This window comes from Sylvia atricapilla, chromosome 2, assembly GCF_009819655.1.
Source record: "Sylvia atricapilla isolate bSylAtr1 chromosome 2, bSylAtr1.pri, whole genome shotgun sequence".
In the NCBI taxonomy this organism is placed as follows: Eukaryota; Metazoa; Chordata; class Aves; order Passeriformes; family Sylviidae; genus Sylvia; species Sylvia atricapilla.
Genome location: NC_089141.1, coordinates 38,667,795 through 38,694,285, shown reverse-complemented (window position 1 = coordinate 38,694,285; position 26,491 = coordinate 38,667,795). Strand labels below are relative to the sequence as shown.

At 37.0% G+C, this 26,491-nt stretch overlaps 2 protein-coding genes across 3 annotated transcripts in view; one reads left to right on the top strand and one right to left on the bottom strand.

Moving 5' to 3' along the window:
- The window catches only part of ANGPTL5 (angiopoietin like 5), a 510,199-nt gene that overhangs the window by 291,245 nt on the left and 192,463 nt on the right, over positions 1-26,491 (top strand). The window lies entirely within an intron of this gene.
- Positions 1,399-26,491, bottom strand: part of ARHGAP42 (Rho GTPase activating protein 42) — a 146,189-nt gene continuing 121,096 nt past the window's right edge. For both annotated transcript variants that reach the window (XM_066312953.1, XM_066312952.1), the window contains 10 exons: positions 26,279-26,363; positions 25,009-25,067; positions 24,151-24,256; positions 19,848-20,007; positions 17,921-18,065; positions 15,463-15,843; positions 14,262-14,418; positions 13,103-13,165; positions 7,025-7,104; positions 1,399-6,805 (listed from right to left, as the gene is read on the bottom strand). In XM_066312953.1, the coding sequence (XP_066169050.1) occupies positions 6,717-6,805; positions 7,025-7,104; positions 13,103-13,165; positions 14,262-14,418; positions 15,463-15,843; positions 17,921-18,065; positions 19,848-20,007; positions 24,151-24,256; positions 25,009-25,067; positions 26,279-26,363 (1,325 nt within the window). In that variant the 3' untranslated portion in view covers positions 1,399-6,716. The remainder of the gene's footprint in view (positions 6,806-7,024; positions 7,105-13,102; positions 13,166-14,261; positions 14,419-15,462; positions 15,844-17,920; positions 18,066-19,847; positions 20,008-24,150; positions 24,257-25,008; positions 25,068-26,278; positions 26,364-26,491) is intronic.

Below are 26,491 nucleotides of genomic sequence, written 5' to 3'. Positions count from 1 at the left end.
CAGTGCTGACACAGGCACAGGCACAAAGAGCAGCAGGGCAGGGCACTTCCCTTCTCCCCGAAAGCCCCGGTGGCACTAACTGTTGCACGGAGTGATGTGACAGCTTCCATTGCTATTGTTTCACCTCAGCTGTGGTTCTCTACACCTAAAGTCAGGGCACTAAGCTTCAGCTCAGCTCTAACCCCTTGCTGCAGCCCCTCTACTTCTCAGGCCTTAACAGCAGAACTAATACAGCCAGAAGGGGCTTTGCCAGCTCAACTGCATCCCTTGGTTCCAAGGGGAACCTTGCCTTCTCCCTGGCCCCGCCCTGCCCCATTCACCAGGATCTCAGCAAAGCGCAAGACAGTTTGGGTACTGCAAGCTGCAGGTGATGTTTTGATTTCTGAAACTAGAGTCCACATCTCTCAAATCCTCAATCAGGGGGAGCTGTGCAACACAGGCTTCACCTCGGGGCAGGTCTTAGAAAGCATTGGAAGAGAAAGACTTTCTCCATCTGGTCTGTGCTGCTTGGCTTCTCAACAATCTCGCTTTTACTTACAGCCACAGTACTGATGTTTTGTTTCTGTCTGTCTCTGATGTGGCCCTGGGCAGAGCTGTGGGCACAGTGCCCACACAGAAGGAGGCTGGCAGGGCAGCTGCCCAGCTCAGGGCTGGCAGGCAGGAGCTGGGGCTGGCAGCTACGGATGCAGGAGCAGTATCCATCCTCCCTGGCTTCCTGCAGTGATCTGCACTGTCCAAGCCCAAGCACAGTGAACAGGGAAAGAGTTTATCAGCTGGCTGGTTTGATCTTGTTTAAGAAACACAGGTTTTTTAATATGTATCATAACAAAGCCTGACTGTTTCAGGGATATTAAAGTCTCCCGAGTTTCTGGTGAGTTCCTTCAGCGAAAAGGCAAGGCCACTTCACAGCTCCCTTTGCCTGGGGCATAGCTGTAACTCCAGCCCAAGGGCTGTAAACACTGAGGCAAAAAGTCTTGGGGAGATGCTGGGGAGGGCGAGCAAGAGAACTTGCAGGGGCCACTGCACCCCCTTGCTGGCAGTGCTGTTGGAATGGACCCATGGAAGGCCCTCCATGAGCTCAGCTACCTGCTGAATTCCAGAGGCAAAGACCTCATCAGCGAGATTCTGCCATACCACGGTTCTGCTTCTTGCTACCTAACGTCCTCAGCTGTCATTTTCTTCTCCTCAAAAGCCACATCTTTGGAGACTTCCACATGATCAGGATAGTGTATGACAGACTGTTGTCTGGTATTCACATGCCCATCTGTGTAAAGCATCCTCAGGGGTGAAATGTTACGCTAAAATGTAGGTATGGATAGAAGTGGAACCAAAGTGTTATTACTTGGAAAAAAGAAAAAGCTGAACCAGAGCCCAAATGTAAAACCAATAAAATACCAGTTTGTGTATAAAGGATATTTATTTTGAAAAACATTTTTTTCAAATTTTTGAAATACAGTGTGAAGTACAACATAGAATTATGTCTGCAAAGTCAGCTTATGCATGTCATGCTAGTTATTTACATGTAGATATATACAAAGTGCAGATAATTATTGAAATCACACTACAAAATAAACAGAGAGTTCAGTAAGATAATTTAGTTGGACTTTATTAAATAGATATAGTTATTGATTGCATATATTTTCCTATTAAAATACCACATAGTATCTAAAGTAACCCCTATAAACTCTAATACCTCCAAAATTGCCATAAATATGATTGAGAATTGAAACTATCTATGTGCCCTGTTCAGCTGTTCTGCCCTTTGCTCCAACAGAAACCCTTGCAGAGATAATGGTGCTACCTTTTGTGCCACAGCTTTGATGCCAATTCCCAATGAAAAAGTTGTAGAAAGCTCAGATGCGAAACAGCTTTCAACTGAGTCATCCAAGTGTTGGAGCACTGTGCTCTACACTTAAAACAAGAATAATCCAATGCCTTATTAAACACTGCCACACACAGGACAATTAAAGAACTGATACAATCTTCAGTGACTGAATTAGTGGCTGTTTGGATACCAAGCACGTTACTAAAACAAAACAAAGCAAACTCCCAAAGCCCATGCAAAATCTTAAACAAGAAGAGACCTCCCAATGGGTACAGCCTGACTGACAGCGTGACTTTAGCAGGAACTGCAGCAGCAGCACCATCTTCAGGGCTCTGTGACCAGCCACAGAGAGAATGAGGTTGCCTATGGCTTCGATCTCTAGCCACTGAACAACTCATCCAGGCCTCTCTGCTGAAAGAAAGGATCATAGATTATCCCATTAGCAGAATATTCTGTCTCCTTTCTGGGGGCTTCTGGGCCAGCAAACCCTCACTATAAATTGCCGAAGGTCTGTCTTTTACTTCACTAGAGCTTTGAGATTTGCCATCAGTGGAGAAGATCCATCCCAGTCTGAAGGATGTGCTCCCCAGCTGGGATTTCTCTTCTTGCTGCTCAATCCAGAATTGCAAAACCTTCTGCCTTAGGAAAAGAAATATCAAGAACAATGTGCTTTTTAGTTTTATTATTTATTCTGACGCAATCTTATTAAGCAGAAAATAGACCGGGGAGAAAAGTTAACAAAAAAAAAAAAAATCAAATTACTGCCATACAGTGCGTTTTTTTTTTTTTGTTTTTGTAATTACCGTTCTAAACTGCAGAATTTTACAACTTTTCATCTCCTAATATGTCTTTCCTAAAGGCACATTACAATTCAATCCAATTACAGGCAAAGAATAGAGACTAGCACCAGAAAATATATAAAAGGGAAATAAGTTACTATTACTATAATAGAATAGCGCTGGTCAGCAAATCTGTGCATCTTTTTCTTCCAGGAATAATTGTACAATGAACATTATAGGGGAGTTAGGGACATAAGTGATAACTATAGTTTAATTTAACAGTTTTGTTACATATAACTCTAAATGCCAAAATATGGCAAGGACATTTTAATACTGAAACCAAACGAATTACACACAAAAAATGTAATCTTTATAATCATTAATAAAAAGTGTGAATATAGAATATTAATATACTTTACATATTTATCATACAATATATCAGTCCTTCACGCTATTAATTTGATTCATGTTGTGCTGCAACATGTATCAAAACGTTTAACAAGGAAAAGCCATGGCTATGTTGTGGATACAGACATTATTTCCACAGGACATACAACAACAACAATGTATCATCTACCTTGAGTTCTACAGTGATATTTGGAACAAACCTGCTGCATCCTTTTAGGAAGGATTATAATAAAAATAATATAATAATAATAATAATAATAATTTATAAAATTGTTTAACCTTTGCTTGTAGAGTGAGTCTGATTTCCATAAAGAATAGTAAATCACTACTATGAGCTAATTTAATTCAGATTGCCTAATGTTCTGTTAAGGCATTATCAAAATATTGTATCTCCATTTAAATGTTTTATGTATTTCTGATTCTTTGCTATTGTCAGAGAGGATTTTTGATGAGGCCTGGGAGTATCATCATTTGAGAAGCCTTGGTGCTGCCCTCTCTCCCACTTCAGTCTTTTCATCTCTACTTACTCAACTTTCTGGTTCACTCTACAGCTTCTTGTAGAGATAAGTTCCCTCTTGAAAAGCAGGGAAGAGCTGGGCTCCCACAACCCAGCAGTGAGATCATACAGAAAGTGCTGCTATGTGCTGCAGAGGACAGTACAAGAAAAAACACAGAGTTCCAAAAATGAAAACCCCTAAAAATGAAAACTCCTGGAGAGTGAGTAGCTTTCTGTAAGTAAGAATGGGCATAACCTTTTTCAGATGGAAATGCCATTTTAAAGCTAAATGACTTAAAAATTATTTCTGGCTAGTTCAGAAAAAGGGCCTGTAAAAAAGCTGCAAAGCATTACAGAGGAAAATACAGATTTTTCTTGTGAGCAGCATATGAATGGAATCCAGTTTTTTTAATGAAATTGTCTTCTTCAATCCTAATTTCGGTCTAATGTTAGATGAATGCTTGGGAACAGATGAAACACCTCTCCTCCACATGGATTCCTCCAGGTCTTTCTACAATCTTTCCCTCAGCACTCACAGGCTCTACTTGCTTAATCTGTAACTGAACTTGGCAGTTTTACAAAATTTTTAATGAACTTGGCATCTTTGACTTCTCTAGCTTGCACTCAGATCAGCTGCTTTCAAAACACAGTGAGACACATTGTAGAGATGTGGAGAATTGTGAGACACATACATGGGATGTGAAATTACCTAAGCTTAGGGTTTTTTTCCTCACTTACTTTTATTTTAGACAAGAACAAAGCAAATAAGAGCAAACATCTTCTATATTTTCTATTTCATAATTCCTCAAGAATTTCACAACAATTAAATTGCCCGTAAGAGGTATGGGGAGTCATCAAACGATGCACAATACAGGTTTTCTACTGACCCCATGCAACAGAGAGAAGCTGGGATTTTTTTCCCCTGGTCACTGCATTTTTCTGCCTGTGTGAGACATGCTGGGTTACTAGCCTCTGCTCAAAGTTCTGCTTCCCTTTCTGCTCCTTTTTGCCTGCAGCAGCACTTATCCTGGGAAGGCCACCAGAGGCAAACCTTTTGACAGCCTAAAGTTTTTTGACTGTGAAATACAGCAAAAACACAACCAAGACCATGTTGGTTTTCTCAGGGCAATGGCAGTCTCAGGCATAGCTTAGACAAAGAAGACTTGGCTTGCCTTAAAATGAAGAAAGATTCAACTGGCTGAGGAAAGACCTTCACTTCCTTTCACATGTGCTCTGGGCAAATAAGATGAGCACACACATGTCTACCTTCACTGCCAGTGCCATCAAGAACAGCCCTTCATCAAAATGTACTGCGCACAATCTGGATTTAGGATGATGTGAAACATGTTTTGCAATTAATGAAACTGTTCAGGGTGAAGAAAGAACCCAGGCCACTCAGTCACTAATGCATGGGGGATCTGTCCTCAACTGCCTGCAGCCAGTCTTGCTCAGACTCCCCCTATTAAAATACCATTTTTGGAAGGATGTTCTTTGAGTCTCTCTCTTTCTCTGATTATCACTCAGTACTTGAATTAGTGAGGAGAAAGATCCTGCAGGATTCTGCCACCAGCCTGAAATCCAGATATTGCTCTGAAGAATTCATCCACTACATATAAGTAAAGAATGTTCTGAATGTTATGTGCTTCTTTGTGTTGGCAATGAGTCTTACTTTTCAATTTAAACAAGAAAAAGGTTATGGAAAGAAAAAAGCAACAGATAAAAAATTACTGATGTTTTTAGCTCTAACAGCAGCCCTTCCTTAAACTTTCTTGAAGTAGTGTTAGAAATCAACAGATGATTTGAACTTAGAAATCAACAGATGGCTTGTATGTTGATTTCTGCTACTGAAGAAAGAACTGAGTCTTGACAGTTTAATGAAACTAAGCCTAGATAGTTCTATGAAACAGTGATTTCTTTTGGAAGCACTGATGTTGAAGAAATACTAAGATGGAAGTTAAATGTCTTGGTTTTCAATCAGGAATGGTAAGTAGCCAAGCAAGCAGTGCATGTTTTCCCTCAAGGTGTACAAGAAAACTGCTCAGATTGAGAAAACTGCTTATGGTTTCTGGGGTTTTCTTTGACTTGGTTTTATCTATTTATTTATTTTTTTCCCTTTTTAGTCCTACCAGGAGCAATCAATAGGTCTTTACAACTCCTTTGAAAAGTAAGGATTTTTCATTCTATGGGAAGAAGAGAATCTTTATCAAATATTTTAGCAGAAGTCAGGAGAAATTACACCAAGTAATTTTATTGCTACATGGAGCTTTTAGCATTCATAGCTTATAAAACTGGCTAGTTCACAGGTCATTTGTCTGACTTGCAATGGAAACAGAATGAGTTACAATTTATCTCAGGTTTCAAAACATACTGCTGTTTTTCACTGCTCACTTCACATGACTACCAATCAGTCCAGATTCAGCATCTCCTTGTTTTCTACAGATGTTCTGGGACACAGAGAGAATATCTTCCAGATTATGGTTATTGAAATAAAAGTTGTTAATACTATCTATGCTGATATAGAAAGAAGGAAAAAAATCTAGTAAGTATTTGGATGAAACATTCATTAAACATACCACATTCTGAATGAACAGTCACTGTGCAGGCAGTGTATAAACTGATATTGTCAGTTGTATAAATTCTATATCGTATTGTAACTCAATGACCACCAGAAGTTCCAACTTCTGATTTACTATAAAGTAATTTCTTATTTGAAATGATTAGGATCAATTTTAGAATCAAGTTTTCTAAGGGAGAATTCAGATTACAATAGAAGCAGTACTTACATTATGAAAAAGTCCACGATTTTCCATATTAAAAACCATAGATTACAAGAAATGTCATAGAGTGCTTTGCCTCTAAATTTCACATTTCTGTGAGCAACATCCTCAGACCTGGAAGTCTGCAGCTAAATAGCTTTTTTTTTTTTTTTTTTCCTAGTGTTCCTTACCCATAAAAGAAGAACAGAACAACCTTTTGCAAACAATGGAAGTTATTTAAACAGAGTACCATCCTCAGCACAGAAACTGTTAACTGTTTCATCACATTCTGTTCTGTTGGCAGGGAGCTCTGTAACCTGCAGCTGCAGCATCTGAAGGAAATCTACCACTCAGCTAAGGGGCTGATCCCATATCTGTGTCAGATAAAAATCATAGTGCTTATTATTTGTTACCATGGATACCATGAAGATATTATTGTCTACTAAAGATTATTAGAGGAAGACAACATAATTCTCAGGAACTAGTCCTGTTTTGCCTTCATAAGTTGCCTTTAACCAGCCTGGCTCCACTGATGGATACACTGCAAAAAAAAAAAAAAGAAAACCACAACTTTTAAAACTGTTAAAAATCCCATAGATGCTACATATATTTATTTAGATGGTATTTATTCAAGAGCAATTAAAAAATCAGGGCAAAACCTGAGAGCTAAAAAGAGAATTATGCCCCCATTTTTTGATATGGTTCAGGTTTTTTATAGGTTCTTTTTTAATTATGTAAGTCAATGTAAACCAAATCTTACCATTGGAAAATATTGCCCCCTGTGGGAAAGACAGCTCATGACTATGCTCAGCCTTACAGGAATACATGGCTTTTGCTTGTCTGAAAGAAAAAAAATGCAGGCTTGCAGTAAATGAGGTAACAAGGAACAAGGTATAAAGGAAATTAAAACCTGGGAAGTACAGGAATAAGCAGATGTACAAATGCTACATAACTGGTTACACAGCAGTTCAGGGGAGTAGAATTCTTCAGAGGAGTATAATTACAGCAGATAACTTCAAGCTTACTGGAGCTAACAAGCATGTTATTGCAGAAAAGAGACCGACATCCCACTTAGATATTTAAACAGGAATATAATTAGGAACTTCTAAAATGAAGTTGTCATTCAAATAAGTACTGAAATGAGCACACTGTTTGAAGCAAGCCATGGATTGCATGGAGAGAAATCCAAAAGTGATCATCAAGTCATTAATGGTCTGAAATGTTGACCTGTGAGAAACTATTGTTAATAGGTCTACAGAGAAAAATAATATTTAGAAAGTAAGCATGAGACAAAAAAGAGTTATAATTCTGTCCCAGAGAAAGAGGACAGAAAAGGTCACCTCCTGGGGTCTGGCACTACGATTCTGTGAAGTACAAAATGAGGGTTTGAACATGAAGATGGAAATTAGGAGTTCTTCTGAGATTCCTGCACTTTTCCTAATACCTTGACTTTAACTTACACACTCAGAACAGTTTGACATGAGCCACCAATTTTTCTGAATTTCTTTAAACCCACACTACACTAAGTGAAAATGAACTTGTTGACTATTTCACCTTTGTGTGATATGATGGGGAATTGACAGCTGAGGTTTCCTTCTAGCCAGGTTTTATCTTAAGGACCCAATATATGACCTGTGGTAAAGTTTAAAATTTTCTGCATACTTTTTGAGAGTGTGTATATGCAAGTGGCATGTAATCTGTCATGTCTTTCTCTCAAAATAGTGAGATAAAAGAGTTGTGTGATAGATTAATTACCAGTGCCACATCATAAGCATTGTCATCATTCATTTGAACCTTTAAAAGGGTATGAGAGTGGATGGACATATTCTGAAGTTTTTCAGTGAGAGCTTTCCAGATAATTTCCCCTCTGAATAATAATCTTTGCTGTTTGTTCTCTGACTTATGACTGGCCTAAATGGCATGTTTTGCCTTCATCTTAAGAGAACTAATGACTCCTCAAGGGTTACATTCTCAGGATGAGATTTTCAGAGGAGATCAGGAATTTTGAACTGTATGATATCCAAGGAGCAGTTTATTTTCAGGGCCCTGGAAACATTTCTGATTTTTAGTACTGTCATCCTGGTTACATCCCATCAGCTAACTAAAACAAGATGAGCACTGGATCCCTGTTTATTCACTTAACTTTAATGTTAGCTTGCTGGTGTAAACTGCCCTGAGTAGAGTTTTTCCCAAAGAACTCCTTGGTGCCTCCTGTTGTGAAGAATTTGCCATCTACACTTGACAAGACTTGATTCATTACTCTATATAATCTGTACATATTTACACATAATAATTTACATAATGTATATACAGAGGGAGTTTAGATAACTTTACTGAAGGTCACATACAGACTAAAATTATTTAATCTCATTTTTTCTCGAAGTCTACAGAGGGCACTACAGATGTTCTAATTATCCTGACCCAAACCAGTAACACTATGATAAAACAGCCTGTTGGGATGAGTTGATCCTGGCATGACCCCTTGTCATGGAAACCCACCTGTGTGCTGTAATCACGGATTTTACACATGCAAAATAATAGAGTAACTGTTAAAGGCTGCTGTAGTTACAGGAACACAAAGTAGTAGGTAATGAATTATTCAAAGGGATTATTTCAAATCTGAATAATTTGACTCAAGCCAAGTGCCCATATTGATAATGGGACGTCTGAGTAGTTCTGTGCCGAAAGACATTAAGGCAATATTTAAATGTCAGGCAGAATTTCTTAAGTCATTCTTGAAGTATATGGTGTTTTTAACGCCCTTAGAAAAAGTTGAGAAATCAATGCAATTTTCTCCTCTATTCGCTAATGTCTAATTAGCTATTCTGTTTGCAACCTCCAATTTTATCTGATCTAAGTATGTTTATCTCAAAAATAAAACAAAACCAAACCAAACCAAGAAAACATAGACTCTGTCTTAGAATTATACACTCACAGAATTCCCAAGGCTGGTAAAGACCTCTAAAATAATCTCCTATGGAAAGAGAAAGGTTCTCAGCACCTGACATTTACACAGATAAACACAAGAAGTCAGTTTCTCAAAAGCTAATGAATGATAGCCTTCACAGCACCTTGCTCCTGAGGCAGAGCAATTACACCTCAAAGTCATCTACAAACCATCTGTGATGGTATAATGAGTGACAGATTTAAGAATATTTACTCATAATTCTGGAGCAATTTTCAAGCACCTGGTTATTGCCCCTACGCTTGATTTGATTATTTAGGTTCTCATATTTGTTATTACTCACTTCAACCCTATCCATCTGGAGGTACTGTTCATGAAATGAGCTTGCAGGTTCTTGGGCATTTTGTCTGTGATTACAAAAATGGACATTCTTACTGATGGTGTTAATGATGTTCTCCCTAGAAACAAGGCTGTTAAAAAGCACATGATAACATCACCATCATCTATTACAGTTCATTTAAGATGATGCTAATAACTGGAGAGAAGTGTGATTCATGTTGTTTAGGGCAGAGGGAAAAAAAAAACCAACTTCAGAAAATGCTACCCACATTTCTTAGAAGTTCCTTCTTTCCATGACTTTGCAGGGTAGATTCCAGATGAAAAAAATTCATTTTCCATTTTCTTACTTCCTATTATGGTTGTTTTGAGCCCATAATGATAAATATACTTGCAGTCAAATGATCATAAATTCTTTTGCTTGACTACACACAGTCAACAACACCTGAGGCTCTAATAATAATAATAATAATAATAATAATAATAATAATAATAACTATTTTGAAAGATAAACAAGCTTTAAAACTATGCTCCTGCCCTAATGACTTTTCAGTCTAGCAAGACAAACCCAGAAGAGGAACGATTGAGGAAAAACATATGAATCTCTGTCAGATGACCCACCAGTTAATACTATCCTACCAGAAGTAAGGTTTATAGAGCCCTGGAGATGGCAGACTCAAAACCAAGCCTGAGAAAAACACACTGGCCTGCTCTGAGCAAGGCATTCCAGGTGTTTTAGGAAATGCAAAATACAACATGAAAATAAAAACCAGAAGAATGACTGGAAAAGAATATTTAATCATATGGTTGGGAAGGGAGTGTTGGTCTAGAGGGCTTCAAAAGATCAGTCTGCTCCTATTGATGTCCCAGCCTGGCACCTAGAGATCCTGCTGAAAGGTTGAGCCTTTTGCTGTCACCTACTCCTTCCCATTTTTCTAATGAAAATTCTGCTTCTAATGCAGTGTCTCACTTCAGGAGAAACACTGACTTTGACTTTCACACTTGGACTTTCTGTGTATATCTAAATGAAAGTCAAGAATGTGTAGAGTCAGGGATTATGTGTCAGTGCATTTCTGTTCAGAAGCTGAAATAAACAGACCTCTGGCCTGACTGACATACCTAACTGCATTATTTGTGAAAATAGTAGGAAAACCACTTTATTTCTTTCAAGTGCATACTGTATTAGTGACAGAGACTGGTCTCAATGTACACAGTAGCTTAATGCCACAGTGAGGGAGACTGATGAATAATAAACTTCAAATCAGGAAATAGGAAGACACAAGTCAAAGTAACTCTGTAATTGGAAAAAGAGAGCACAGGCAGGACGGGCTCTCTTTTAATTTTGCTCTTCCAAAATAATTTTAATATAATAATTGGTCTTCCAAAATAATTTTAATATAATTTTGGTCTTCTCTGTCCAATCCTAACACATGTACTATGGTTTCTTTCTGACTAGAAAAACCCTTTAGTGTTGTAGGAGCATATAGTCATGTATACAAGGAGAGAAAACAGGTCAAATAATGCATTAAAAGGGGGACACACACACACTCCTTAGAGACCTGTTGCATCACACAAAGTTAGAAAGTAGGATTGCAAACACTGCATGGAAGAAGGAATTAAATAGGACCAGACCACTGTGGCAGTAAAGTATCAAGTGCAGAATTACCTGATGGATTACAGAAAACAATGTGAGACTGCAAAGCCATACAGGTACTTTTGATCTGCCATTTGAACAAAAGACTGCAACAGGTGCTTCAAGCAGGGATGGTCACTTACATTCTATAATGCATAGGTAAGCAGTAGCTTAAAATGTATCTTAGCAGGGTAAATTACCCATGCAGGGAGTCCAACACTGTCTTGACTTAAGTATTTCTGGTATCAAAACAGGCAGCTGAGAAATAGTATTCTGCCTTACACTTGGCGCTGTATACATTCATTGGTTAGCAGAGTTATGAACACAGGAGGCCTTTCTACTGCATGATCAAGTTGTAATCACCATGATTTCTACACACTTCAGAGCCAAAAAAAAAAAAAAAGGCTACTTTATGGTTTTAAATCAATCTTCATGTTCATAAAATGCAGCTAAAAAATAGCTGCTCTGAATTGCAAAATCGTACTCAGACTTATGCAGCACTATAAGAACACTTGAGTTACTTCTCATTTCTTCCTCATTCTGCCTGCTAAACCTCTCATTTTCCATTCTTCTTGCTCCTGTTGCTCTTCTGCCTTCTTATGAAGGCTGAAGTAGAGGAGCTATTCAGCCTTCCAGTATTTTTGGCTTTGTTATCCACTCTCCACATGCATTACCAAACTGCTACTTTTTCCTTTGTCAGATTCTTGCTTCTTACATGCCTTTTATATACAGATACAGGTGGCACAAGCTCTGAAGGAACAACAGGGGAGAGTTTGAAAGAAGGAAGTAATACAAAATAAGAAAAGGAACAGTGCTGGAGATGAAATAATGCAGGACTGGAGAAGAAGTCCTTGCTTTCAGCTTGCTTTTGTCCTGATCTTTTCACACCCCTTTCCTCCCCTGCCACTTTCCTTTCTGTTCATCTTACAGTTCATGTACTACACAAAACAAGAAGAGCCTTGATTCCTGAAAGCTGCTTCTCTCACAAAATCAGTAGGCCTTTGCAGCAGAGCTTTTTCTTCCCCTCCCCTGCTAGATCTGCCAGAAAGGAAAGCCACATTCCACGGCCACACAATTCAGCATGTTGGCATCTTCCTTTACATCTGTGCTACTTTAGCCTACTACTTCTGGGTTCATGGATTGACATATTTTTTTTATTGCTCAACAGTTCTGGTAAATTGTGGGTTTATCAGTGACTAAAGCAGTGATCTGCTCTAAATCTGTGTTCTGTCTCAAAGATTTGAAAAGTTGGGACAGTGAAAAGAGAGACAGATGTTTTTCTACATCTATTTACTTATCTGCTTTGTCTACTAATTGTAAGGGGACTAGTACTGTACAGAAGATACTGCTTCCTAGGCAAACACTTACTACGACATTCTAATTCATTTAATACAAAAATGAATCAAATTCATGAAATGAATGCAAACAACTGTGAAGCAAATGTCAATACTTCCTACTGCACACTATCAAGAAGAAAGGTAAACAGTTTCTCCAGACAGATACCAAGGTGTGGAAGGTGTGATGTTAAATACAGAAATCCTGAACAGGTTAATCTTGAACTTTCTAAAGTACATATTATTCCAGACCTGCCTATATGAGCAAATTACCATAAACCAGTATACCTTTGCTACTCTGCTGAAGCTATTCCATACAAACAGCTGTAAGGAGAAAGCAGAGCACCCTCATCCTAATTTAAATACTGTTAATTTTCTCTTGCATCTGTGTCTTTGAGCAGACAGCTCACCTGAGCCTCTCTCACTATTCCCCCAGGTAAGAGAATAACCAGACTGGCTGTTATTCTCTATGAAATTTAACTTTCTTTTGAAGAAAGGATGAGCTTAATAAAACAAAAATCACATGCCACATGACACTGTCTGAAAGACACAGAACATTATATGCTTCTCTTTCAGTCTCTGAAGCAAACAATGGATTTTACAGAATGTTAAACAGTTTGCAGCACTTACCGTCCTGAAGAAACTTGTTTAAGTGAACCAGCACTTTCGAACAACTGTGCTCTTGCAGCCACTCTGAAAATAAATGCACCACCTTGCTTTATACTACACACACTAGTTTCACTTTTAATCATCAAAAGACATGGACACATTTTAATTTTTTTTGTTTTTAATTATTCACTTCCATCCCTATTCACCAGACTTTTTAAGGGCATAACCTAACTGGGGCCATGGACTTTTGCATGCTCCAGTGCTGTGCTGAGTCAACAATGGAAACCTCAACATCTTGTGTTTAAAACTATATTAATGGATGGCAAATAGATATACTGGAAATGCTTTTACTGAAAGTCTGTCACTATCATGCTGGAACCCTTAGCTGTGCACATTCTGTTTAAGTTAAGACGCAGAAGTCTGTGAAATGACTACAGTGATCCCTTCCAGATCACAAAGTGGAGAGACTGAATGATATCCTGCAGTATTTGAATAACTTCTTGATGCTCTGCAGATCTAGAAATCACTTGTTCATGGGGACAAAGATATTCTGGGTCAAAGTCAGATCAGGAGAGATCTTCTGACTTTTCAGTCTTCTGAAAGCACTGAGAAACATTATAAACCCAAATCTCTACAGGCTACATCACAATATCGCTTAGAACTAGCCTCCTTTCAGCATTAAAGAAATAAAACTAAACCAAAACCAAACCAAACCCCAACTGTAAGGAACCAACTGTTTATCATGCAGCAACTGAAGATACTCCAGAGCTGAAGGTTGGTTTTATTTTTTTTATCTTGCTCCTATTTTGGACTTCCAAAAATAAAATCTGATGATCTTTTTGATATAACAGCATAGACATTAAATAGCATTTCTGCTCCTTGAAACATTAAATTCCAGAAGAACTAGAGACATTAATACTAGTAGTTTTTCTAGGAAACATTTTTACCTTGTCTCCAGTCTAATAAAGTCAATGGTAGTCTTTCAACTAACTTAAACAGACTTCGTGCCATCTCCTTTGTTTACAGTTTTAACAAACTAGATCAATAATTAACAAATACAAAAATATTAAAATCAAGCATTCATGCATGATTTTTTAGTTACTTATGAACATCTCTGGAATCAATTTATAATAGACAATACTGTAACAACAGAAATCTCTAAAGGGCCTTAATGACTTACACAGATCCTGGTCTTTGATAGCCATTACTCGATGCAGTATCTAATCTTAATCTCCTGCACATTTTGGGAGGCAAATCCGGGTTTGGTGGAGCCTTTAGTGTATCTTTGTTATCTGTTGAAGATAAGCTCTGTATAGATCCACTGCAGCTTTTGTTACCTAAAGAAAACACCAAATTATAGGGAACATTAAAGCCGATTTGAAGTTGTTTCACATGCATAACTGTGCAAAGCAAAGGTTATGCTGTTGTTGTTGATTTTTCCCTTTTTTTTAGGAGTCAAAACAGGTAGAGAAACTACTTACTAAGAGTGAGAAGAAACAGCCTTTCAGGCAAGAAGCCAGGAGAAAAGAATCAACATAAAGGATGAGGAAATGATATTAAAATTGAGAAGGCTAAAAAATTACATTGCAATTACATGGCTAGATAGTACAATCACTAAAAAGTCACAATGAAAGCATTTATAAAGTAGCACTTTGCATAAAACTGAAAAACTTTCACAGGCAAATGGTTCTTAGGAAGTCAACTGATCAAAGCAGTGTGAAACCAGACCACAATAATTTGTAAGAATTAACATTTTCATATCCACAAAAGCTTCATGCAGTTTAAAAAAATACTTAAGAATCAATAATCATGATTTGCCTTAATCAATCGCCACTGTAACTTGATAAAACAAATTTATATGTGTACAGAGTTTATAGCACACAAAAGGAGTCATTTTAATGAATATAAGCCATGTCCACATGTGTCCTTTCAGGTGACTTATCAGTGGACTGCTGCCTTGTTTTCATGAATGCTCTGCAAAATGAATACTGCATCTGCTTCTCTCCTTATGCCAAAGACCAACCAATGCTTAATAAAGCTTTAAGAGCTGTCATAATACAGAAATAGTACAAGCACAATACCTCTATTACTAATATTTCCAATCTATAGTATTATTCTATATCATAAATTATAGACGAATTGTAAGAGACTAGAGAGTGATCTAAATTTGAGAAACATATCTTTTAAGCTGTATGAACTGTGCAGGTTATAAGGAATGGAAATATGTCGGAAGCAGTTTGAAAACTGAAGTGACATACGACAATGATTAAAAACAAGCAAACAAACAAGCAAGACTAATGAGTATCATTAGCTTTCAGACCTAGCTCTTGTTCTCTGATGCCTAAGGTAACACTGATGGGATAAAAGACCTTGGAAATTACCTTCAGCTGATGGAATTGATCTAAGGGAAGATGCTGAAGACCTTTTCAGCCCAGACAGACTATAGGAACTCTTTTTGGTCAGGTCTGTTGGTGGAGAGGCATTTTCCGGTCCAGTGACGGAAGCTACACTTTGGCAGTCTGATTCCACATCTGTTTTGGTTGCATCCTCCTTTGATGAGGATTCTGGACTTGTAGTCCATAGGCCTGAACTTTTCTGGCCATTAGAAGAAGCGGGAGAGGCAATCCATGGAATTCCTCCTGATTTCTCCCTTGGCTGTGAGGGCGTGCACTTGGTGGTGCTGTTCTGCTCAGAGGAGTGAGAAGACAGAGATTCGATGCTGCCCATGGGAGTGCTGTCAGGGCTGCTGCTGTATGAGTCACCTAGAGAGGTGGCAGGGGAAAAAATAATCACCATTTTCTAATCATGTGCATTTCTTCCATGCCACTTTTAGCTCTTTTGTACTTGTTATCAAATTCATTAATCTGTGATTTCCTGCAGAAAAGACAACTTTTTTTTTTTTTTTTTTTTTTTTTTTTTTTTTTTTTTTTTTATTATTTTCAACTTGAAGACTCATCTTGCCCATTTACAGAGCATTAGTCCTTTGAAAGTTGCAAGATTGGCTGATCCATTTTTTATCAGATGCATTTTCTCTATTTTTTTATCTTTCCCTACCATATGAAACCTGCATCTCTTTTCCCACACCATACAATTTTCCTTTATTTCCTGCAATATAGTTGTGTCCATGCTTCATTTAAATGATGACTTAAAACCATCTAGTACTCTGAAAATTTTATTGCCAGAAGCCTTGGCTCCCTCTTACCTGTCTCCTGCCACACCTAGGGATATTTGGTTAGAAGAGTACCTCTGCTTCTACCTCAGCATTTCAGGGCACAAGTGAGATACTACTTGGAACTTGTTTACACAAGTGCAGAGTTTCAGCTAATAAGCAAAACATGGGTGGACAGCTGTTGGGTCAGACCTTGTGACAATCAAACTGCCACCAAACGTAGCATCACAGAAGTCATACAGTCATTTAGGTTGGAAAAGACCTCCAAGATCATTGAATCCAACCTTTGACCAAACACCACCATGTCAACTAAATCATAGCACTAAGTGCAGTGGCATTTCTTCAAGACTTCTAGGGATGGAGACTCCACCACTTCCCTGGTAAGTCTGTTCCAATGCTTGACAAGCCTTTCAGTGAACAAATTCTTCCTGGTGTCCAGCCTGAACCTCCCCTGGCACAACCTGAAGAAGCATGAGCTTACATACACTCCGCAAAATACTTGCACAGGCTTGTGCCTTTTTTATAGTGGTATCCATTCACTGCAATTAGACAGTGAAAAACACCTGAAACTTGCCCATCTTGTCCTCTGGTGTGTGTAACTGACTGTTCTTTCTAACTTCTTACTTGGGATCCCATGTCATTCACTGTGGCAATCCATATGCAGAGAGCTATTGTTATATAGCATTTAAACTCTCCCTGGCAGGAAACAAGTAACATAGGTGTATGGAAAATGCAGCAGCTATGCAAGAATATACTGAGGAAAAATTTCTTAACATTACAAACTTCAGAATTAGTATAGATTCTCTAAAACAGATGCACTTTAACTGTGGATTAACTTACTCAACCAGTCTCATATAAATTTTTTTGAGGAACCAAGGGACACAGAAATTCTTTAAGAAGTGTGTTGCAATAGTGGAATTGTTAATGACTTAAGCTGTCATAAAGTTTTAATACTCCTTACTGGTACAGCCAGTAAGTAAAAAAGTGGACGAGAATGAATGAAGTGAAACTTCTGAATTACATCTATATAAAAACAAGTAAGCAATCTAAAGCAGCCATTAATTATAGATGTAACTCCCTGCTGTTAAACAGTAAGCCATACGATAAGAATACATATACTCTCCCAGGAATACATAATATTTTCCCAGGAATATTAGAGCTTCTTTCTATTCCAGAAAACCTAAGAAAGTTTCAGTGTTTTTGGCAGCTGAGGTAGTGGCTGACTTTGAAACAATGACCACAGTTTCATGCATATGGAAAAAGCCAAGTGATGGTTTTGATTTCCCGTCCTTGACTGAATTACATTTGTTATAGGAGAGAAAAGACTGCATTTACTGTTTCCCAACCTTACTAATCATCTTGCAAGCAAATGAGATGAACATCATATAACGAACTTTTGAGTTTCAAAGTAAACTAAATTTAGATTAGAATATAAAGTGTACTTTAAATGATGTTGAACACTGTACACAATGCAAGACTTCCCTATAAGCAAACATCCTTCCTCATCTGAGAAGTGAGGAATGCAGTCAGTCAACAGGGTGCTGTGACTCATAGAAGGTAAAAAGATGATGCTTATGATCACTGGAATACAGTATCCATAGGATATTATTCAGGCAAAGCTAAAAGATGACATAAAGAGCAAGACAACCAGTATGCAATGACAGACTTACTGTCAGGATCTGCTAGACATGGTGTGTATCTCCCTTTGGGTTTACGCGAACCTGTGGAGAGACAAATTGCTCTCGTTCTTCGTGAACTTGATCGGGACTGAGGCTGGGGAAGAGGAATATTTGGGTCTGGGGCAGTGTGAAATATCTGCATGATTAAAAAAATGGGAAAAAATGACATTAAACAAGAGACGTACTCTTACACTTTCATTATAAATCCATTTGTTCCACCCCTCCTGTGCTTGAAATTAACACTATCATACATTACAAAAGAGTAAAATCACAGAACACAAGCTTTGCTTTGATCTTATTTTACAACTCAAGAACCACAATACTGAGCTGTACTTAATATATGTATTAATTTGTTTAAATATTTATTTTCTAGCTCTTGTTAAGAAGGGCTTAACAGTTGAAATTGTAAAATGAAATAGGTGCCTACTAATGCTTCTTCTCCAATAAGTAATATATTTTTTTAAATATTATTACAAGGTTGATTTTTACTCTCTGAGTTCCAGAGAAAGTTTTTGTATATCACAGAAATATGTCACAGTCATAACTTATTACAATCAAATGCTGATTTCAGAAAGCTTTATTTGACTAAACAAGTCAAGTTTAATGAGGAACAACTTTACATTTAAGGCATCTCCTGGTTTTTATCTTTTACATACCACTGCTACCACTGGTCAATTTTGCACTTCATTGCTGCAGAAAACACTCAATTTTTTACCATGCTATGCCAGAAGGCATCTCTGAAAGGATTTCTGGGCCCTCTAGCTATAGGGCATTCCGAAAAGAGGAAGTGAACCATGGAAAGACATTTTTGTGCCATTCATAGAAGTGGAAGAAAGCAAATGTACATCCACAGTAGGAGATACTTTGGTGGACACCTTGAGATGTTCTCGGAGTACAGCAAAACTGTATTAAGCATTAGTTAGCAGCACATTAATATAAAAACATGTCTGTAGACTAAGAAATAGAGCAAAGGTGACTTTGGTTGTGCAGTCATAGTCTTTGTGCTGAATGAGCTCTGATTTTCTGGAGAAGAAATTCAGTGTTGAAAAAAATGCAATATATATTTTTTGCAACCAGAGCCAAGAAGGCTATCAGGATAATAACCATTTTGGGGAGCCCCTATGAAATATAAATGATGATTCCAAGCTGTACTGTCAGCACCTACTGATCAGCCAGTGCTGGGGACCCTGGTATTAACTGGGAACTGCCCCTTTGTTGAGTAATGTGTAATGAAAGAAACTCAAAGTTTTTTCACTTCATTCTGCCAGTCATCAGAGGATATGACATAGCTCCACTAAGATCCCCCCCAAAAAATTGCTTTTGACTACTAAGTAAAGGAGGCCTTGAATGTCGGCCTGAATTCTGAAATTAAATGGTTTAAAATTTAAAAATCTAGGGAGACCTTTCAGTGAAGCTGATACCAGCAATGGTAGTGATTGAAAATAAGTGTTTAAGATCTCCTGCTCAAGTCCTTCTCAACTCTTCTAGTGACTAATCTCCACTATGCAGCTGACATGTCCCCTAAGGACAGCAATGGTCAGAAACACTTTGACCTGATGCACTCAGAGGACAATATGTGCATTCACCTACAGTGGTAGCAAGAAAGAGTTGGAGCAGCCAGGAGTGAAGTTATGACTTTCTCTTTCTGTTTCTAGATCCAGGAAGCAATCTTCAGAAAGCAACTGAAGATTCAGAGCCATGCCTTCAAAGCATGAGAGATTATGTCTTGGACCTGTACCTTGCACAGCCATGAAAGACTTGCTAGGAATACAGATCCATAGCAGGAGTGGGAAGAATCTATGATTTCTACTAATGACCTTCTACAAATTTTGGACTCTTTATTCTTAAGGACTTAATCATGGTAACGAAAATGAAATCTTAGTTCCACTTCATAACAAAACAGATAATTTCTTTCTACCTTTTCATAATGCTCTATCAGAATTTCAACGACGATATTCTGAAACTTAATGTTCATCATAGCAGCCACTGTTTCCTCTTGTGCTCTCATCAGAGTTGGTCCAAAGATAACACCAAGGTTGGATACAGTCATTAGATTTTGTTGACTGTGCAATGATACCCTTTAAATGAACACAAACAATATGTGATTTAATTGCTGTGCTAAACTACAATTTTTAACAGGCAAAACCTTGCTAAGACTACTACTTTTACAGGACCCCAAGTTCATGCCTCTCTTTAAAATACATTTTTTAAAACTTCCACTTAACACTAGAATCAAAATACAATGTATTTCTATTAAGGCTCCTATAATGCAATAATTCAGTGGATAATGAGTATATCTTCCTAGAGTAGTATTTCAGTTCCTGATATACCTGACAGGCAAAGGCAACTGCATTTGGAGTTCTACACAGATCGATTCAGAACATCTCAAGTTTAGAAGTCTTAGGGCAAGCACTGTCTCTCTCCAATGATTACACAGATCCTTACATACTTTCAACTGGATTGATTGAAACTGCTGTGTTGTAACACAAATCAACCATATACCTTAGTTATCATGTAAAGGAATGAAGCTTAGTTACTGAAAACACTTAAATTGCATCAGGGTCTCTTTATCAATTTGATGAAAACACAGGATCAATGGATTCAGTGAAATTATTGTTTCTGTGATAGATAAACATTAGATGATCATAATGACATCAGGCTTTAAAAGATATTAACCTTTTACTTTATATATTCTGTTATCACATACTTTACCTTTTTTTTTTTTTCTTTTTAATGTAGAATTTAAAAGCTTAGTTTTCCCAATAATTTATCAGATATTTAAATCTCAATCAGTAATACTCAATGTCTCATTTCGCTCCTTACTTCTAAGATTTGCCAAATAAAAATTGTGTCATCATAGATCCTTTGAAACACCTGCCAGTGATTCCCCAGTCACAGCTGTCTGATGTCTCAGGAACATTATGACAAGTTAGGATTTTAAAATCACCTTAATGCCTAATTTTATTGAATCTGTTACCAAACAGAACTTATTAATGAGGCACTGGTTCACATTTTCCTCTTACTTCTCACTGCCATCTGCTACTATAGTCAAGCAGAGCATTTTTAGCCATTTCCTACACAATTAAAATAACTCTTGCAACTTTTAAAATTAAGAAATAGTAAAATCTGTAAAATATTCCCCTTGTATTTGGGACAGGAAGATTTTAGCACCCCATTTACATCAAGAAGCAGGAGAAATGTGGCAAAGGGTTTTGTATAGAAGGCAGCATGATTATAAACTGCAGGAAAACAAATGCTTATCTTCTTACACATTTTTTCTCTGGCTTCAATAAGTTATCTCAAAACTTTCCAAAATGTTACCTCAGACAGACACTGGCAGAGATCATTACTTGGAAGCCATTCTATGAAAATGACTCCACGTTAAAGCACATTTTTAGCTGAATATAACTTTCTCTGAAACAGATCTTACATTTATCTTAGATGACTAAGGGTCTTTTGGGAAGCCCACTAGTATTTAAATGAAACTGGAATGTTGAATAACTCAGCTTTATATATGCTATAAAAACCTTTAAAACCCCCCTCCCTTTGCAATGTTACTCTGCTGTGTGCTGCACAGTAACCGTAGAGGTCTGTTACACAGACATTCTAATCTTATAACATAAGAGAGAAGGTAGTGTTTGTCTGGTGTTTGGGTTTCCTTGGTTACAAATTTGGGTTAATAAAAGAAATGGCGAATTCAATAACTGTAGTCAGAAAAGGCTTTCTGCAACACATTTCAAAGGCTTGATTTCTTGAAAAAGAGAAAGAAGCCAGGGCTGTAAATGGATCATTCTGATAGCCACTTTCCCCTGACCTACTCCTACTGCTGCTGAGCTACAGCACAGACACAAGGTGAGGTAATCATGCATTTTGGGTAGCTGTAGGGCATTCATTGAGATGCCATTGCTTTCTCCTCAGAATCCCTTCATTTGATGTATTACCATATTTGTGATACTGACAGACTGCAGACTCCCAACTACCTACCACAGAAAAGCACTGTTGTTAAATCACACCAAAGAATAATTCATTCTTTAGAGTAGACATAATTTGACTAGGTAGGTTTAAAAACAAACAAAAAAATGAGTTACCCATGTGAAAGTAACATCAAACTTGCCATGTTTGCCTAGCTACTGACTATGTAGCCATGAAGTATCACCTCTCTCCAGGGTGCTTTTCAGGATTTGCCAGTTTTGTTTGTTTGTTTCTAGTATGATTTACATCCCAAATCATTGAAGCCTATTTAAATTTGCACAGTAGCACAAAAGTCAAGCTAGGCAAAGACGTAAAGACCTTATGACTTAAACCAAGAAAAAAAGAAACATTTTCCTTATTTTATAATCCAGAGCTACAGCATTTTCACTTTGCTGCAAAAGCATTTATAAAGGAGCTGAACAGCTAAAAGAAATATAGAATGGAAATATGCACTTTGAAATTGGATTTTCAACAAAAGAATGATGAAAACAGGACGTTGGATTTTTTTTCCCCAAGTTTCCTCATTTTCATAAAATTAGGCACTTTACCTGCCATTTATTTGTTCTTTGAAAAATCTCCACACAGTGGTAGGAAAAAAAGATGAGGGAGGAAGATGGCTAATACACTCAAGAGACTAATTTTAAATTCAGTCTCATTAGAATTGCTAGCACAAACAACAGCTGGGAAATTATATGGAAATTAGAAAGGGTAAATTGAATGTTGGAATGAAAAGTATTGAAGGCATTCAGTGTAAAACCAAGATATCGGCACTCTATATGAAATGAGAATCACGACAAAGACGAGAAAAGCAAGAATTAAAGAAGGAGATACTAAGGTATGCTTTTCTTTGGAATTGCATCTGAGATCACACTGAGAATAAAGAGGCCAGGAAAAGAAGGAACTAATGCTTGCCTAACAGTAATTGCACCGACAAATAAGTCAGTTCCTACGCTTACATATCTCTCTAATTTTGAAGCTTCCAGACCAGCAGCTTTTACAAAATTGTTAATCCTTAATTAAATACTTTCACTTTTTTGAGGGTTCCAAGGGAGTTAGTATTGAAATTTTTAGTTAATTAAACAATTCTGTGAGTAAAGAAACTTATGAAACTTTTCTCCATCTGGCTGTTCATGTAAGCCCAAGCATAATGAGAGGCAAGGTCTGCCTAATCAGCTTTTGCAATGAATACATTCACAGCAGCTTGCTATAATGCTAGTTCTCCAAGGGCTAAAAACATTTTTTAGAGCTAAATGATTTCCTGTCAAAGAAATGTTCAAAGTTCTCATTTCTATAATAAAACTGCCATTAGGCCTCACTGTAGACAGCTTACTGCAGCCTGTAGTTCAAGCTGCGACCAAACAAACACAACATGGACTCTTCTCATGTCTTCTCAATGTCTAAGTCATGTGAGCCTTATCTGAGCAATTACTGTTTCACTATTCATTCTCAGATGACTGATACATGTACTGTGCAGTACCCTAAATCAGAAAGAAGAATACATATTCAAAAGTATTGAGCAAATACCAGCAAAAACTACCAAAGATGTACAGAAACTTATGAGAATAAAAATTTGTCTTTTTTATCTCACAGCACATGCCAAGTGTAATTCTGTAAAGACAAGAGGTTACCGATTTAAAGAAATACAAAATGTTTTCCCATCTGACAACTAAAAATCAAGGGAATATTAAGGGAGATTCAAAAGTTGGACATCTATGTAGATATCAAAAATATAAGTATTAGTACTACATATATAATACCACAAATTAGTGTTTTCAAGTGATACTACACTTCAGACTTGTTAGAGAGGAAAATAAGATCAAACATGAAGAACAGAAATTATCATATCATCTGTATCATTCTATCTCCTTTCTAATCTATCTCATTCCTGAAACAATCTGGAACTTTGACACAAATTCAAACCAGTGTTTTCCATCAACCTTGGCATAGCATTAAATGTTTTTTAAATTTAATTGGTTACAAGTACTGTAGTAAGTAAGAACACGAATGAAAACATTGACTAGGTTTATTTTATAAACATAGTTGGCTGTCTTGGTGATACTTTATGTTTTTATTCTGTTCCTACAGAGAGTATTATTCCAGTTAAGTTGAGAACAGCATTTTAGAAATCAAATGTAATTTCAAGTGTCATTGTGTCAACACAGAGAACAGATTAAGCAACACTGACAAACTTAGAGCAGAAATGATAACATCTTACAGTAATACCAAAGAGAAAAATAAAAAATAATTACTTGACCAAGTGCTTAATAAGGATGTCCAGCATCTCTCTGTTCTTCTCTGGTAATTTATGCACAAGTGCATGCACTGCTTCAACTCTGTAGTTCTGATCATCTGACTCTATTAAACAGAAAACAAGTTGTTGATAAATCAGAACATGTGCTAAGAAGTGACTACAAATGGCATCAGTGCCTGTATGCTAACACAAACATGCATTAAGAGGAGCCAAACAAAATTAGCTTCCAAATGATGAGGAAAATTTGATTATATTTATTACACTGTGAAATCTGTATTTCAAGTAACTCGCCTAAAGCAATTACTATCAATACTGGAACCAACAAATTAATGGCAGTATTGACTTGATGTGTCACTTCAGTGAAGTCTAAGATTTAATCTAAGAAATATAGATTAAAATAGCTACAATTATTTTGTGCCTTTTATTCTTAGCAAGACAAATTCTAAACTGATGTCATTAGAAAAATGATCTCGGCTATCTTTATATTCAATTACTCCATTTGTGAAAAGGAGTTCACTTTTGTCCTTTCTGATTTCTCAAGGCAAGCCAGGAAAATAAAGATCCCTGGATGAGAGGGATGAATGTTGCAAAAGCATTATCAGCCTATATAAAACAAACAAACAAACAAACATATAAATGAGAATTCAAAATTTCATGCAGAAGTCAGTCACACAGAACCACTAAAAAGATCAGAACAAACCACTGAACAGCTTCATCTAGTGTGACTTCTCTGTTCTGAGGGCTGGACTGCTGCATATCAGAGCAAGGAGAAAAGTAAAGATAGTGACTGAGGAGATCAGAGGCTAGAAACAATATTACTTTCATGAAAGCATATTTATCATTTTTTTTTACTTACTAACAGCAACAATGAAATCTTTGTGCAGCTTGAAGGTCATCAGTGGTTCTGAAAGACACCTGGTTATAAAAAAAACCAACAAATTGTCATTTAAAACAGATTGAAAATCTAACTTTTACGAGATGATTATGATAGTCCTCAACATCTGCACTGTTGGTCCTAAGAAATCCAATTTAGTGATGACTGATTACAAGTAGTATACAATTCAGTCAAGTCCACTGTCTGAAAATCAATTTGAGTTGAATCTGGTGTCACCATGTAATTTAATAAGGAAAATGTTACTTCAGCACAGAGCCTCAGTGTTTCCTGTCTTCCATATTGTAGGACAGGAATGAATACAGCTGTAGACACAGTATAGCGGGCTGCAGAAGCAGCCTTTTGCCCCAGAAAGGCAAAAAATATGATGAAATTTGGGACTGAAATTCTGAATGTGAGAGATCTTAAAAAAATCATCCTCTGAAAGGCAGACTGTGAGTTCCCTTACGGACATAAACACAGAGCTACTGCTTGCTCCCTCATGTCCTAATTTCACAAACACAATAGCTACAATGACTTGTGCTTTTGAAGATGTATTATAAATTTCTTTAACCAAAGCTAGTCTTTTCAATGAAATGTACATGAGCATTCTGCTATAAGTCCTGGGCAGTTTTTTCTGGTTAATTCAAAGGGTAGAGATTTCTGGTGCTGCCCTTTGTTAGGTGACTTGTTCAGGAAATCTCGATTTTTAGAAGGTATAGAACACCCACTGTCTAGGTTGGATACTTTTTATTATGTCTCTTTTGAACATTATATATTGAGATCCAAAAGACTTATCTCAGAAGTGCCATAATTTTTGAATATTCTGTCTCTTATCAGCAAAAATGACAGGAGGGGTATTTTATTTGTGAAGATGTCAAGACCATAAGATAAAAAACCTATGCTTTTGGTGGGATTTTCATTCAACCATAATGGCATGAAATTTTATGGTACATAACTTAAGGAGTTCACAAAGAAAAGACTGACCACAACATCCTTTGTGGTAACATTTAAAAAAAACAACCAAAAAAACCCCAACATGCAGTGAATTGAATTTAGGGCTATATAAGGTGAGATTATCTCAAAAAGGTTGAAGATGTGTATTATTATATATAATCACAGGAATATTAAGCAGGATAATAAAATACTCATTTATAACCAAGGCAATGGATACATGAAATGTAATATGATATTAACAAACCAAAGATTAGTGGATCAGAAAAGGAATACTGAAACTGTGTGGGATCATACTTACCTGAGGTAGTTTTTTAGTCCACTTGTTATTGTTTTATTGTCCCAAATTTCCATATCAATATCCATATCAGGAGGCGATTTAGGGGCTGGTAGAAATTTGAATTAGGATTTTGTTACAGTTTGACTAACACATTAACTAGAACAGTAGCAAAATAGAAGCTACTAGATCAGCCATTTAGCTCAACTAATTATTTATTAGCTTGACTACCCACCA